Source organism: Bufo gargarizans, chromosome 4 (assembly GCF_014858855.1).
Source record: "Bufo gargarizans isolate SCDJY-AF-19 chromosome 4, ASM1485885v1, whole genome shotgun sequence".
NCBI classification, from domain to species: domain Eukaryota; kingdom Metazoa; phylum Chordata; class Amphibia; order Anura; family Bufonidae; genus Bufo; species Bufo gargarizans.
Window position 1 is genome coordinate 491756508 of NC_058083.1, and position 16544 is coordinate 491773051.

The 16544-nt window shown below is 44.9% G+C and overlaps 1 protein-coding gene across 1 annotated transcript in view; it reads left to right on the forward strand.

The window, feature by feature from the left end:
• The window catches only part of KCNK12 (potassium two pore domain channel subfamily K member 12), a 167340-nt gene extending 153686 nt beyond the window's left edge, over positions 1–13654 (forward strand). Inside the window, exon 2 of the mRNA XM_044292507.1 lies at positions 12759–13654. Within this exon, the coding sequence (XP_044148442.1) occupies positions 12759–13654 (896 nt within the window). The remainder of the gene's footprint in view (positions 1–12758) is intronic.
• The last annotated feature ends 2890 nt before the right edge of the window (positions 13655–16544 follow it).

Consider the following 16544-nt stretch of genomic DNA (forward strand, 5'->3'; position numbering starts at 1 on the left):
TGGTGTGGTTGTTTTTTGGCTAAAGCCTACATCAGGGTGAAGCTGTCACACCAAGTGCATTTAACCAGCAATAGTCTGTTCATTTTTTGGCCATATACAAAATCAGGGGCAAGCTGCGCCTGTCACCAAGTGCATTTAACCCTCAATGGTGTGGTTGTTTTTTGGCTAAAGCCTACATCAGGGTGAAGCTGTCACACCAAGTGCATTTAACCAGCAATAGTCTGTTCATTTTTTGGCCATATACAAAATCAGGGGCAAGCTGCGCCTGTCACCAAGTGCATTTAACCCTCAATGGTGTGGTTGTTTTTTGGCTAAAGCCTACATCAGGGTGAAGCTGTCACACCAAGTGCATTTAACCAGCAATAGTCTGTTCATTTTTTGGCCATATACAAAATCAGGGGCAAGCTGCGCCTGTCACCAAGTGCATTTAACCCTCAATGGTGTGGTTGTTTTTTGGCTAAAGCCTACATCAGGGTGAAGCTGTCACACCAAGTGCATTTAACCAGCAATAGTCTGTTCATTTTTTGGCCATATCCCAGTCTAATTCTGTCACTAAATCCATACCGGTCACCCAGCGCCTAAATACTAGGCCTCAAATTTATATCCAGCTAAATCTGTCCCTAGTGCTGTAGCTGGGCGAGTTATTTAGTGTCCGTTCAAGCACATTTCTTGTTCTGGGTTGAAATACAATTCCCAATTTAGCAATTTCATAATTTAGTGGTTCCTGCTATATCAGAGCTATTTGAAATCTATCCCAAAAAGGGTATATAATATTGAAGGTGCACATTGGGTCATTCAGAATAACTTCACACACACCCGCTACTGTGTATTTCCAAGTCTAATTCTGTCACTAAACCCATACCTGTCACCCAGCGCCTAAATACTAGGCCTCAAATTTAAATCCCTCTAAATCTCTCGTTACCCACCGCTGTACTGTTGTTGCTGGGCAAGATATTTAGTGTCCGTCAAAGCACATTTTTTGTTCTGGGTTGAAGTACAATTCCCAATTTAGCAATTTCATAATTTAGTGGTTTCTGCTATATCAGAGCTATTTGAAATCTATCCCTAAAAGGGTATATAATATTGAAGGTGCACATAGGGTCATTCAGAATAACTTCACACACACGCTTCTGTGCATTTCCAAGTCTAATTCTGTCACTAAATCCATACCGGTGACCCAGCGCCTAAATACTAGGCCTCAAATTTAAATCCCTCTAAATCTCTCGTTACCCACCGCTGTACTGTTGTTGCTGGGCAAGATATTTAGTGTCCGTCAAAGCACATTTTTTGTTCTGGGTTGAAGTACAATTCCCAATTTAGCAATTTCATAATTTAGTGGTTTCTGCTATATCAGAGCTATTTGAAATCTATCCCTAAAAGGGTATATAATATTGAAGGTGCACATAGGGTCATTCAGAATAACTTCACACACACGCTTCTGTGCATTTCCAAGTCTAATTCTGTCACTAAATCCATACCGGTGACCCAGCGCCTAAATACTAGGCCTCAAATTTAAATCCCTCTAAATCTCTCGTTACCCACCGCTGTACTGTTGTTGCTGGGCAAGATATTTAGTGTCCGTCAAAGCACATTTTTTGTTCTGGGTTGAAGTACAATTCCCAATTTAGCAATTTCATAATTTAGTGGTTTCTGCTATATCAGAGCTATTTGAAATCTATCCCTAAAAGGGTATATAATATTGAAGGTGCACATAGGGTCATTCAGAATAACTTCACACACACGCTTCTGTGCATTTCCAAGTCTAATTCTGTCACTAAATCCATACCGGTGACCCAGCGCCTAAATACTAGGCCTCAAATTTAAATCCCTCTAAATCTCTCGTTACCCACCGCTGTACTGTTGTTGCTGGGCAAGATATTTAGTGTCCGTCAAAGCACATTTTTTGTTCTGGGTTGAAGTACAATTCCCAATTTAGCAATTTCATAATTTAGTGGTTTCTGCTATATCAGAGCTATTTGAAATCTATCCCTAAAAGGGTATATAATATTGAAGGTGCACATAGGGTCATTCAGAATAACTTCACACACACGCTTCTGTGCATTTCCAAGTCTAATTCTGTCACTAAATCCATACCGGTGACCCAGCGCCTAAATACTAGGCCTCAAATTTAAATCCCTCTAAATCTCTCGTTACCCACCGCTGTACTGTTGTTGCTGGGCAAGATATTTAGTGTCCGTCAAAGCACATTTTTTGTTCTGGGTTGAAGTACAATTCCCAATTTAGCAATTTCATAATTTAGTGGTTCCTGCTATATCAGAGCTATTTGAAATCTATCCCAAAAAGGGTATATAATATTGAAGGTGCACATTGGGTCATTCAGAATAACTTCACACACACCCGCTACTGTGTATTTCCAAGTCTAATTCTGTCACTAAACCCATACCTGTCACCCAGCGCCTAAATACTAGGCCTCAAATTTAAATCCCTCTAAATCTCTCGTTACCCACCGCTGTACTGTTGTTGCTGGGCAAGATATTTAGTGTCCGTCAAAGCACATTTTTTGTTCTGGGTTGAAGTACAATTCCCAATTTAGCAATTTCATAATTTAGTGGTTTCTGCTATATCAGAGCTATTTGAAATCTATCCCTAAAAGGGTATATAATATTGAAGGTGCACATAGGGTCATTCAGAATAACTTCACACACACGCTTCTGTGCATTTCCAAGTCTAATTCTGTCACTAAATCCATACCGGTGACCCAGCGCCTAAATACTAGGCCTCAAATTTAAATCCCTCTAAATCTCTCGTTACCCACCGCTGTACTGTTGTTGCTGGGCAAGATATTTAGTGTCCGTCAAAGCACATTTTTTGTTCTGGGTTGAAGTACAATTCCCAATTTAGCAATTTCATAATTTAGTGGTTTCTGCTATATCAGAGCTATTTGAAATCTATCCCTAAAAGGGTATATAATATTGAAGGTGCACATAGGGTCATTCAGAATAACTTCACACACACGCTTCTGTGCATTTCCAAGTCTAATTCTGTCACTAAATCCATACCGGTGACCCAGCGCCTAAATACTAGGCCTCAAATTTAAATCCCTCTAAATCTCTCGTTACCCACCGCTGTACTGTTGTTGCTGGGCAAGATATTTAGTGTCCGTCAAAGCACATTTTTTGTTCTGGGTTGAAGTACAATTCCCAATTTAGCAATTTCATAATTTAGTGGTTCCTGCTATATCAGAGCTATTTGAAATCTATCCCAAAAAGGGTATATAATATTGAAGGTGCACATTGGGTCATTCAGAATAACTTCACACACACCCGCTACTGTGTATTTCCAAGTCTAATTCTGTCACTAAACCCATACCTGTCACCCAGCGCCTAAATACTAGGCCTCAAATTTAAATCCCTCTAAATCTCTCGTTACCGCTGTACTGTTGTAGCTGGGAAAGTTATTTAGTGCCCGTCAAAGCACATTTTTTGTTCTGGGTTGAAGTACAATTCCCAATTTAGCAATTTCATAATTTAGTGGTTCCTGCTATATCAGAGCTATTTGAAATCTATCCCAAAAAGGGTATATAATATTCAAGGTGCACATTGGGTCATTCAGAATAACTTCACACACACGCTTCTGTGCATTTCCAAGTCTAATTCTGTCACTAAATCCATACCGGTCACCCAGCGCCTAAATACTAGGCCTCAAATTTATATCCCGCTGAATTTGAATACAATACATTGGGCCAAATAATATATTTGTTGTTGTGGTGAACCATAACAATGAGAAAAACATCTAGTAAGGGACGCGGACGTGGACATGGTCGTGGTGGTGTTAGTGGACCCTCTGGTGCTGGGAGAGGACGTGGCCGTTCTGCCACATCCACACGTCCTAGTGTACCAACTACCTCAGGTCCCAGTAGCCGCCAGAATTTACAGCGATATATGGTGGGGCCCAATGCCGTTCTAAGGATGGTAAGGCCTGAGCAGGTACAGGCATTAGTCAATTGGGTGGCCGACAGTGGATCCAGCACGTTCACATTATCTCCCACCCAGTCTTCTGCAGAAAGCGCACAGATGGCGCCTGAAAACCAACCCCATCAGTCTGTCACATCACCCCCATGCATACCAGGGAAACTGTCTCAGCCTCAAGTTATGCAGCAGTCTCTTATGCTGTTTGAAGACTCCGCTGGCAGGGTTTCCCAAGGGCATCCACCTAGCCCTTCCCCAGCGGTGAAAGACATAGAATGCACTGACGCACAACCACTTATGTTTCCTGATGATGAGGACATGGGAATACCACCTCAGCATGTCTCTGATGATGACGAAACACAGGTGCCAACTGCTGCGTCTTTCTGCAGTGTGCAGACTGAACAGGAGGTCAGGGATCAAGACTGGGTGGAAGACGATGCAGGGGACGATGAGGTCCTAGACCCCACATGGAATGAAGGTCGTGCCACTGACTTTCACAGTTCGGAGGAAGAGGCAGTGGTGAGACCGAGCCAACAGCGTAGCAAAAGAGGGAGCAGTGGGCAAAAGCAGAACACCCGCCGCCAAGAGACTCCGCCTGCTACTGACCGCCGCCATCTGGGACCGAGCACCCCAAAGGCAGCTTCAAGGAGTTCCCTGGCATGGCACTTCTTCAAACAATGTGCTGACGACAAGACCCGAGTGGTTTGCACGCTGTGCCATCAGAGCCTGAAGCGAGGCATTAACGTTCTGAACCTGAGCACAACCTGCATGACCAGGCACCTGCATGCAAAGCATGAACTGCAGTGGAGTAAACACCTTAAAACCAAGGAAGTCACTCAGGCTCCCCCTGCTACCTCTTCTGCTGCTGCCGCCTCGGCCTATTCTGCTGCTGCCGCCTCGGCCTCTTCCTCCGCCTCTGGAGGAACGTTGGCACCTGCCGCCCAGCAAACAGGGGATGTACCACCAACACCACCACCACCACCTCCGTCACCAAGCGTCTCAACCATGTCACACGCCAGCGTTCAGCTCTCCATCTCACAAACATTTGATAGAAAGCGTAAATTCCCACCTAGCCACCCTCGATCCCTGGCCCTGAATGCCAGCATTTCTAAACTACTGGCCTATGAAATGCTGTCATTTAGGCTGGTGGACACAGACAGCTTCAAACAGCTCATGTCGCTTGCTGTCCCACAGTATGTTGTTCCCAGCCGGCACTACTTCTCCAAGAGAGCCGTGCCTTCCCTGCACAACCAAGTATCCGATAAAATCAAGTGTGCACTGCGCAACGCCATCTGTAGCAAGGTCCACCTAACCACAGATACGTGGACCAGTAAGCACGGCCAGGGACGCTATATCTCCCTAACTGCACACTGGGTAAATGTAGTGGCAGCTGGGCCCCAGGCGGAGAGCTGTTTGGCGCACGTCCTGCCGCCGCCAAGGATCGCAGGGCAACATTCTTTGCCTCCTGTTGCCACCTCCTCCTTCTCGGCTTCCTCCTCCTCTTCTTCCACCTGCTCATCCAGTCAGCCACACACCTTCACCACCAACTTCAGCACAGCCCGGGGTAAACGTCAGCAGGCCATTCTGAAACTCATATGTTTGGGGGACAGGCCCCACACCGCACAGGAGTTGTGGCGGGGTATTGAACAACAGACCGACGAGTGGTTGCTGCCGGTGAGCCTCAAGCCCGGCCTGGTGGTGTGTGATAATGGGCGAAATCTCGTTGCAGCTCTGGGACTAGCCAATTTGACGCACATCCCTTGCTTGGCGCATGTGCTGAATTTGGTGGTGCAGAAGTTCATTCACAACTACCCCGACATGTCAGAGCTGCTGCATAAAGTGCGGGCCGTCTGTTCGCGCTTCCGGCGTTCACATCCTGCCGCTGCTCGCCTGTCTGCGCTACAGCGTAACTTCGGCCTTCCCGCTCACCGCCTCATATGCGACGTGCCCACCAGGTGGAACTCCACCTTGCACATGCTGGACAGACTGTGCGAGCAGCAGCAGGCCATAATGGAGTTTCAGCTGCAGCACGCACGGGTCAGTCGCACTACAGAACAGCACCACTTCACCACCAATGACTGGGCCTCCATGCGAGACCTGTGTGCCCTGTTGCGCTGTTTCGAGTACTCCACCAACATGGCCAGTGGCGATGACACCGTTATCAGCGTTACAATACCACTTCTATGTCTCCTTGAGAAAACACTTAGGGCGATGATGGAACAGGAGGTGGCCCAGGAGGAGGAGGAGGAGGATGAGGAAGAGGGGTCATTTTTAGCACTTTCAGGCCAGTCTCTTCGAAGTGACTCAGAGGGAGGTTTTTTGCAACAGCAGAGGCCAGGTACAAATGTGGCCAGCCAGGGCCCACTACTGGAGGACGAGGAGGACGAGGATGAGGAGGAGGTGGAGGAGGATGAGGATGAAGCATGGTCACAGCGGGGTGGCACCCAACGCAGCTCGGGTCCATCACTGGTGCGTGGCTGGGGGGAAAGGCAGGACGATGACGATACGCCTCCCACAGAGGACAGCTTGTCCTTACCCCTGGGCAGCCTGGCACACATGAGCGACTACATGCTGCAGTGCCTGCGCAACGACAGCAGAGTTGCCCACATTTTAACCTGTGCGGACTACTGGGTTGCCACCCTGCTGGATCCACGCTACAAAGACAATGTGCCCACCTTACTTCCTGCACTGGAGCGTGATAGGAAGATGCGCGAGTACAAGCGCACGTTGGTAGACGCGCTACTGAGAGCATTCCCAAATGTCACAGGGGAACAAGTGGAAGCCCAAGGCCAAGGCAGAGGAGGAGCAAGAGGTCGCCAAGGCAGCTGTGTCACGGCCAGCTCCTCTGAGGGCAGGGTTAGCATGGCAGAGATGTGGAAAACTTTTGTCAACACGCCACAGCTAACTGCACCACCACCTGATACGCAACGTGTTAGCAGGAGGCAACATTTCACTAACATGGTGGAACAGTACGTGTGCACACCCCTCCACGTACTGACTGATGGTTCGGCCCCATTCAACTTCTGGGTCTCTAAATTGTCCACGTGGCCAGAGCTAGCCTTTTATGCCTTGGAGGTGCTGGCCTGCCCGGCAGCCAGCGTTTTGTCTGAACGTGTATTCAGCACGGCAGGGGGCGTCATTACAGACAAACGCAGCCGCCTGTCTACAGCCAATGTGGACAAGCTGACGTTCATAAAAATGAACCAGGCATGGATCCCACAGGACCTGTCCGTCCCTTGTCCAGATTAGACATTAACTACCTCCCCATAACCATATATTATTGGACTCCAGGGCACTTCCTCATTCAATCCTATTTTTATTTTCATTTTACCATTATATTGCGATGCTACCCAAAGTTGAATGAACCTCTCCTCTGCCTGTGTGCTAGGCCTAAATATATGCCAATGGACTGTTGCAGTGGTGGCTGACATGAAGCCTGATTCTCTGCTATGACATGCAGACTAATTCTCTGCTGACATGAAGCCAGATTGTCTGTTACGGGACCTCTCTCCTCTGCCTGGGTGCTGGGCCTAAATTTATGACAATGGACTGTTGCAGTGGTGGCTGACGTGAAGCCTGATTCTCTGCTATGACATGCAGACTGATTCTCTGCTGACATGAAGCCAGATCGTCTGTTACGGGACCTCTCTGCTCTGCCTGTGTGCTAGGCCTAAATATATGCCAATGGACTGTTGCAGTGGTGGGTGACGTGAAGCCTCATTCTCTGCTATGACATGCAGACTGATTCTCTGCTGACATGAAGCCAGATTGTCTGTTACGGGACCTCTCTGCTCTGCCTGTGTGCTAGGCCTAAATATATGCCAATGGACTGTTGCAGTGGTGGGTGACGTGAAGCCTCATTCTCTGCTATGACATGCAGACTGATTCTCTGCTGTCATGAAGCCAGATTGTCTGTTACGGGACCTCTCTGCTCTGCCTGTGTGCTAGGCCTAAATATATGCCAATGGACTGTTGCAGTGGTGGGTGACGTGAAGCCTCATTCTCTGCTATGACATGCAGACTGATTCTCTGCTGACATGAAGCCAGATTGTCTGTTACGGGACCTCTCTGCTCTGCCTGTGTGCTAGGCCTAAATATATGCCAATGGACTGTTGCAGTGGTGGGTGACGTGAAGCCTCATTCTCTGCTATGACATGCAGACTGATTCTCTGCTGTCATGAAGCCAGATTGTCTGTTACGGGACCTCTCTGCTCTGCCTGTGTGCTAGGCCTAAATATATGCCAATGGACTGTTGCAGTGGTGGGTGACGTGAAGCCTCATTCTCTGCTATGACATGCAGACTAATTCTCTGCTGACATGAAGACAGATTCTCTGTTACGGGACCTCTCTCCTCTGCCTGTGTGTGTGCTGGGCCTAAATATATGCCAATGGACTGTTGCAGTGGTGGCTGACGTGAAGCCTCATTCTCTGCTATGACATGCAGACTGATTCTCTGCTGACATGAAGCCAGATTCTCTGTTACGGGACCTCTCTCCTCTGCCTGTGTGTGTGCTGGGCCTAAATATATGCCAATGGACTGTTGCAGTGGTGGCTGACGTGAAGCCTCATTCTCTGCTATGACATGCAGACTGATTCTCTGCTGACATGAAGCCAGATTCTCTGTTACGGGACCTCTCTCCTCTGCCTGTGTGTGTGCTGGGCCTAAATATATGCCAATGGACTGTTGCAGTGGTGGCTGACGTGAAGCCTCATTCTCTGCTATGACATGCAGACTGATTCTCTGCTGACATGAAGCCAGATTCTCTGTTACGGGACCTCTCTCCTCTGCCTGTGTGTGTGCTGGGCCTAAATATATGCCAATGGACTGTTGCAGTGGTGGCTGACGTGAAGCCTCATTCTCTGCTATGACATGCAGACTGATTCTCTGCTGACATGAAGCCAGATTCTCTGTTACGGGACCTCTCTCCTCTGCCTGTGTGCTAGGCCTAAATATATGCCAATGGACTGTTGCAGTGGTGGCTGACGTGAAGCCTCATTCTCTGCTATGACATGCAGACTAATTCTCTGCTGACATGAAGCCAGATTCTCTGTTACGGGACCTCTCTCCTCTGCCTGGGTGCCGGGGCCTAAATATCTGAGAATGGACTGTTCCAGTGGTGGGTGACGGGAAGCCAGATTCTCTGCTATGGAACCTCTCTCCAATTGATTTTGGTTAATTTTTATTTATTTAATTTTTATTTTAATTAATTTCCCTATCCACATTTGTTTGCAGGGGATTTACCTACATGTTGCTGCCTTTTGCAGCCCTCTAGCCCTTTCCTGGGCTGTTTTACAGCCGTTTTAGTGCCGAAAAGTTCGGGTCCCCATTGACTTCAATGGGGTTCGGGTTCGGGACGAAGTTCGGATCGGGTTCGGATCCCGAACCCGAACATTTCCGGGATGTTCGGCCGAACTTCTCGAACCCGAACATCCAGGTGTTCGCTCAACTCTACTGTTGATACTTTATAGTTCCAATCCTAAAATTAATGGGTGATACTTAGATATTCCACTTGCTCAATATTGGGCAAACGATGTCCTCAATTCTGACTATAATGAACAATGTCAATTCGGAAAAAGGGAATCTTTGAATAGTGACTTATTTCGAATCAACAAATCGAATAGTGGATCGATAATGGTTGTTAGTAGGTCTGCACCTATGCTACTACGTGGCATCCCATGGAGCGGGCAGTAACCGACCTTACCTCCCTCCTGTAGGTGACTCAGGCTGTATTCATTTGCCTCTAGGTACGATACCCCGCGTGGTCCTAGGAGCGTCAACTCGGCGTCCCACGTCCTCAGGTAGGTTTGATTTCTGGCTGTTCAGTCGAGTCTCAATTATCAGAGGTGGTATGAAAGTTCATGAATGAGAAGCACTTCTATCTTTCAAATATTTTGTCGATGAAAAGTCAAGAGTAGGTCCTGGGGATCCAAACCAAACCATACGCATTTCGGAGTGTACGCTCACCCCTTTCTCAGGGGTCAACACCTGACTAGAGCACCTATCCATACCTTCAGTTGGGTGAGCCTCTATTCCTTTTCTCTTCTTAGATATTTATTTTTACCTCCGGCCTGATTATTGACTCTAGTACCATACTCCGGCCATTTCACCATACAACTCCTGCCTTGCACCAAACCTACAACATCAAGGTCACTCCAACTACCATCAGACAGGAGCCCCAACATCAGGAGTGCCCCGAGGGAAGAAAGGGTGCGCCCTCCTTTCACTGCCTTGGCCCTGTATACAGGTTTTTGTAGGGTTGTGCGGGCTGAATCCCCCATATTTCATCAATAATAATACTGTAATATCAATTTTCCACACTATACAATATATCTTTTTTTTTTATAGGTTCACTCTTGTGTCTCATTTATTGCATCCAACCTCAAATCAAACCCAGTAAGAGGATGTATTGTATATAGTATATATTTAATATATATTTATATATAATAACTTCTTACAGTCCTAGGGAGCATCAGTGTGAGGATTGCCACTGTGATTGACTGTTAAAGCCAAATCCACTACCACTCCCATCCTCCGCTCCTCCTGGGTTGGCTGGCACAACTGCAGTGCTGCTATAATCCACTTCGAGCAGTGCTGTGTATTTCCAGGTCAGACTTCCAGTGCTGGAGCTAAACTGAAACAGTTAATCAGTGGGGCGAGGGACATCGGACTACAACAATCAGATTTTGATGACCTATTCTGAAGATAGGCCATCAATAATGAAATCCTGAAATGCCTCTTTAAGGGTGGAGCTAATTATTTTTCTTTGCTGATAGACAGAACCTTTTTGTATTTATGGTGATGTAGTTGTATTAAGTCTTGTTTATAATGTAAAGTTTAATTTATATTCATTCTTCCAAGGAGAAGGCAAACAAAAGAAATTCTGCCTTTGCTACACAGTTTTCAGTGCACTATGAATAACTATAAATGCTAACCAATTTGTCTTTGGGTTTCTTTTTTTTTGCTTTTGTTTATATTTTTGTGACTATTTTTTTGGCATTTTTGATATTAATTTTATTCAACTTTAACATTTTCATTAGTTTTGATAATTTGCTAATTATCATGCTTTGCAATACCTACAGTATTTCAAGCAGTTTAAATAGTTTATCTTTAAAAGTATAATTTTCTGATGACAAGCTGGTGAAGCGTAGCGCAGTAGTTGAGAAAACGGGCTTTCAAAATAGGACATGCTAAATATGCTTCATCAATTTTATCTATTGTTCCTAATCTGGTCTATTATAACGCTCTCTAAAGGCTCATTCAGACAATCATACCCGTTTTAGGGTCCGCAAATTGCGGATCCGCAAAACATGGATACCGGCTGTGTGCTTTCCGCATTTTGCGGATCAGAACGTGTAGAAATGCTTATCCTTGTCCGCAATTACAGACAAGAATAGGACATGTTCTATCTATTTTGCGGGGCCACGGAGCAGAAGTACAGATGCGGACAGTACACAGTGTGCTGTCCGCATCTTTTGCGGCCCCATTGAAACGAACGGGTCCGCATTCATTCCGTAAAATTGCGGAACGGATGAAGACAAAAATATACGTGAATGGGCCCCAAAGATGAGGCATTCTGCTTCCACTCTGAGTCTGGGGATAATCTAATCAATGTGCTGTCTGAATAGTGTGATAATTACAATATGCTTTTTTTTGTCAATTTATTTATGCATTTCCAGGAGGAATAACATAGGGATGGCACAAGATTTCTGTTTTAATGTATCGATCAGACAGAAAGCTCAATGAGTACTAAGTACTCTAGTTAGAGTACACAACAGATTGCAAGCATTAAACTTGTGAATTGTAATATTATTGTGTAATTATTAGGGGAGTAATACTAGCATAGTGTGATTTCTTAAAGTGGGTGGGTTTGGTTTTATGTAGGCAAATATAAAGAATTGCCTGTGTTGTTCATTTTGTTTCCACTGCTTCTGGCCTATTTCTCATCTTGTACATATTATGTACTTTTTGTGAAGCCTTTCTATCAGGAGTAGTGTGTATATAAACATTTATTCTGCCAGGTCCTGCTCTTACAAGTGACCAGGAGGCGGAGCTTCACTGAGAAGTGCTCTGTGACCCTCCCCTCTCCCCCATATGATAGCTGTAGTGGATTCCTGGTTGGATGCTGCAGCTCTCACTCAGAGCAGAGGGGAGGGTTGTGAAGCAGCTCAGTACAGAGAGCACTTCATAGTGAAGCTCCACCTCCTGTGCACTTGCAGCAGCAAAACCTGGGAGAATAAGGTGCATTTGTACTGTTCTCCCCATCCCCTTCCTAGCAAAACTGCTGACACACTCCCTTTAATAAAGTATCCAGATGAGAAGGAACTGTCTGTAGCACCTTAAACTCAGCAAAGCAAATTATTATGATGATCCACTTTTTAGCTATATAGAATATGTGCACGCCCACATTTAATGGTAATCTTTGGTGCTATACTTGAACACATGATATATCATCAATAAGGACCGATATGTTATTTAGGAATCATGCCATAAGAAAAAGACCCTTGTGACAAGTGATTGTCTTTGATGTTACCTCCAAATAGGGTTGTCTTCTGCTGGTCCTTTAGGACTCATTATTGAGTCAGAGCCTCAATACTTTAGTGGGCCAGTCCTACCTTGGTCATGGGGACAAACCCCCCACCAATGACAATATATCACAAGATGTAGAAAGGTAAGCCTTTGATTTAAAGGGCATTTCCATCTAATAAAATTTATACTTCAAAGCATGAATCGTAGGAGGAAAATGTACCCAAATCATGTTAAGAATTTTTTTTTCATAAAAATAAAGTCTGTACAGTTTTCTAACAAATGATTTCTTATTCCTTTTAAAGGTTTTGGAATGACCACACCAGCCACTGTTGCAGGGAAAGTGTTCCTCATCTTCTACGGCCTGTTTGGATGTGCTGGTACAATACTGTTTTTCAACCTCTTTTTGGAAAGGATAATATCGCTCTTGGCATTTGTAATGAAAGCTTGTCACGAGAGACAGTTACGAAGAAACGGGCTTCTACCTCCAACAGTCCGAAGAGGTTCATCTGTATCAGAAGTTGACAGCCTCGTTGGGTGGAAGCCATCTGTTTACCATGTTATGCTAATATTGGGCATCTTTGCTATTACCCTCTCTTGCTGTGCATCAGCCATGTATACCCCAGTGGAAGGGTGGAATTACATTGATTCTTTGTATTATTGTTTTGTCACTTTTAGCACCATTGGATTTGGAGATCTAGTAAGCAGCCAAAATGCTGTGTACAAATATCAGGGATTATACAGGTTTGGAAATTTCATGTTCATGCTTTTGGGAGTCTGTTGCATTTACTCGCTTTTTAACGTCATATCGATTGTAATCAAGCAAGTTTTAAACTGGATTCTAAAAAAATTAAGGTGCCGATGCTGTAATAAGTGCCATAAATCAAACCCGCGTCTTGGACGCCGAAATGCCATTACCCCTGGATCTCGTTTTCGCAGGAATAAGTTGTCGATGGAGACTGATGGAAACTATGATAGTGACACAGAAGGAAGGAGGTTGTCTGGTGAGATGATCTCCATGAGGGACCTCACAGCATCCAACAAGGTGTCTCTTGCCATTCTACAGAAGCAGTTATCTGAAACAGCCAATGGTTACCCTAGAACTGTGTGCATCAACACAAGACAAAACGGCTTCTCAGGAGGGGTCGGAGCTTTAGCCATCATGAACAATAGGTTGGCAGAAACAAGTGATTCTAGGTAGAGTCTTTTCAAATTTCTATATTTTCATTAACATTTTGTAATAAGAAAAAAAAAAAACTGAAGCTCGTGGTAAAAAAAAAAAATCCTGGACCCTAAACCATTGAAACACCCATTACATTTGCACTGAAATTACTTCTCCCATTTCATCAACATTTTCTGGCATTTCATGCATAAAAGGAAACAATCACTCTTATCCTCTCAGGCAAAACTTGATATGTTTACGTCGTTGAGCTAAATTGACTGTGAGAAGGTGAAAAATCCCAAGCTCGCTTGCTATTGAATGTCTATCCTTTTTTATTTTAACAATTGCTAATAGCTTTAAGAAAGACGAGTCCCATTCTAGGTTCCACATATCAGCTGTACACGTAGGATACGGCTGGAGTGCAATGGAAGAGGCTTTGCTGCAAAATGTGAATGTTACGGCTCTGAAGCCACAGATTAAAAAGGGAACCTTGTGATTGAAGTATACTGAGTTGTGTCATTTTATATCAGAAGAAAATTTAGACAAAAGTATTATATTTTAAAGTTATTACATTTTCTCAGCTTCAAAATAAATACATGCAATGAAGCCAACTTACAGCTTGTGACGTTTTGTAGGGTATATTGTGGCTTAGACATCTAATGCTACTTGAGCTACAAGACGCTTTTGGCACAGTATGGCGTAGGCCAGTGATCTCCAACCTATGGATGTCTGGGTGTGCTGGGATTTGCAGTTTTTCAGCAGCTGGGGAACAATATGTTAAAGAGACCACTAGGTCGGTAGGCAGCAGAAAAAGTACAAGGGAGGAAATAAGACCACAACTGGTGACAACTTGTATTGATGCCAGCACTAACCAATGATATAGGTTTAGCATTTACCATCTTAATAGACAGCTTAAAAAATGAAATCTCCCACAGATTATTTTACTTTCAGTTGTCATAAACCAATCCTAATTATTTTTCCTATGTGGTGAATAATGAGATGCTTACCAAAGCACAATACGGGTCATTTGCCAGTAGGTACAGTGGAAGCTTAATCCTTGGACCCAGTGTCGGACTGGGATTCCTAGGGCCCATCAGTAAAATTTATTTTGGGGGCCCACCGTACGGATACATTCAAATATTACCTGCTCACACAGCAGCAAGATGCTAAAATATAACTTAATATGGGGGTCCCTGCAGCGACTTTGTGAGGGTAGTTCCTGGGGAAGAGAACACTGGTAGCTTTCCTCTATACCTGGAAGTCTTCTCAGCTCTGATTGTGCCTGTAATAATAAACTGGGGAGCTTCTTCTATCAAGTTTTTTATATGAACATAGGCTGGTGGAGGTGCTGTACATTGAATATATGTTTGTAGTGCAGGAAGTCTACTGTGTTATGGGCCACTTGTGCAAGCGGTGGGAGACTAGGGGCCCACCTTGCTCAGGGGCCCACCGGGGGTTCACCTGTACCCCTGTGGGCCTGTCGGAGCCAGCTTGGACCACACATATCAAGCATTACCTTTACTATTGCTTTACTTCCCATTCATTAACATTAATCTTTCCACTGCACTCACCACTCCTATCTGGATTTTCCTATAAGTCACCACATCTATAAGGTAAGATCCAAATAAGCGGTTGTCTGGGCTACAGATATTGAAGGCCTATCCTGAGGATAGGTTATTAATATCAGATCGGTGGGGGTCGGACACCTGGCATCTTTATCGATGAGCTGTTTGGGTCATTAGTGGCTCCAAAAACTATACTGTGTATGAAGAAATAATCATACATCCATGTAGAAGATGAGGATTAGCACTCACTTTTTTATACTAATAAATCTTCACTTTATTGCCATACACAATACAGACAGAGGTGAAGGGTTTCGGCTAAACAGCCATTTTCAAACAAGCCGAAACGCGCCATAACTGCCTGTATTTTGTTTATGGCAATAAAGTGAAGATTATTAGCATAAAAAAGTGAGTGCTGATTCACTTCTTTTACTATAGTGTGTATGGAGCACAGCTCCACACACATTGTAATGGTCATGCCTGGGTACTGCAGCTCAGCTACCATTCAAGTGTAGAAGAGCTGAGCTGCAGTACGGAGGCTCCAGAAACTGCACAGTGAACACAGCCTTCTGCTTCTGCTCCATACAGTATATAGCTTCTGGTGTTGCGATGCCCGAAACAGGTCATCGGTGGAGGTGCTGGGTGTCGGACCCCCACTAATCTGATATTGATGACCTATCCTGGTGTAAGAGCATAAATATCTGTAGTACAGACAACCCTTTTAAGTCATAAAGTGTCTTTTAAAAAAATCAAAGGGTCTGAGGGCTCGGGTTGCATTCATTTTAAGGTACATTAGAAACGTGCTCCTAATATACCCCAACTTGAATGCCACACTCAGGGGCATAACACCAGGGTGGTACAGTCACACCTGGACCCTGGTGCTTGTGGGAGAATAGACATTGCTAATTCCTAAGAATTTCCCATCTTATCTCAGTACTGTAGTTCATACACAGCCATACATCGCAAGCATAGAGAAACTGGCTTTGGGATGTAATTGCAGTAGGATGTCCTTAGGAAAGTTTTTGCACTTAATTTAAAAAATACCCTTTTTGGTATGGGATGTCCAAATAGAAAAATTGAAAGGACCAGAAAGTTGTCTGCTTTATTTCAGAAACAGACATTTATGCTGCTTCAGTTATTTCACGTTCAGACTGCCACATTTTAGCTTCCCATTATGGCTGCAATACCTGTACATCCTGTGATTGTACCGAAATAGACTTAAAGGGGTATCCTCATCTCAGACACTGGGGGCATATCGCTAGGATATGCCCCCATTGTCTGATAGGTGGGGGTCCCACCGCTGGGACCCGCACCTATCTCCAAAACGGACCTCCGCAAAGTGGTGACTGGAGGACTCTGGTCCGGCC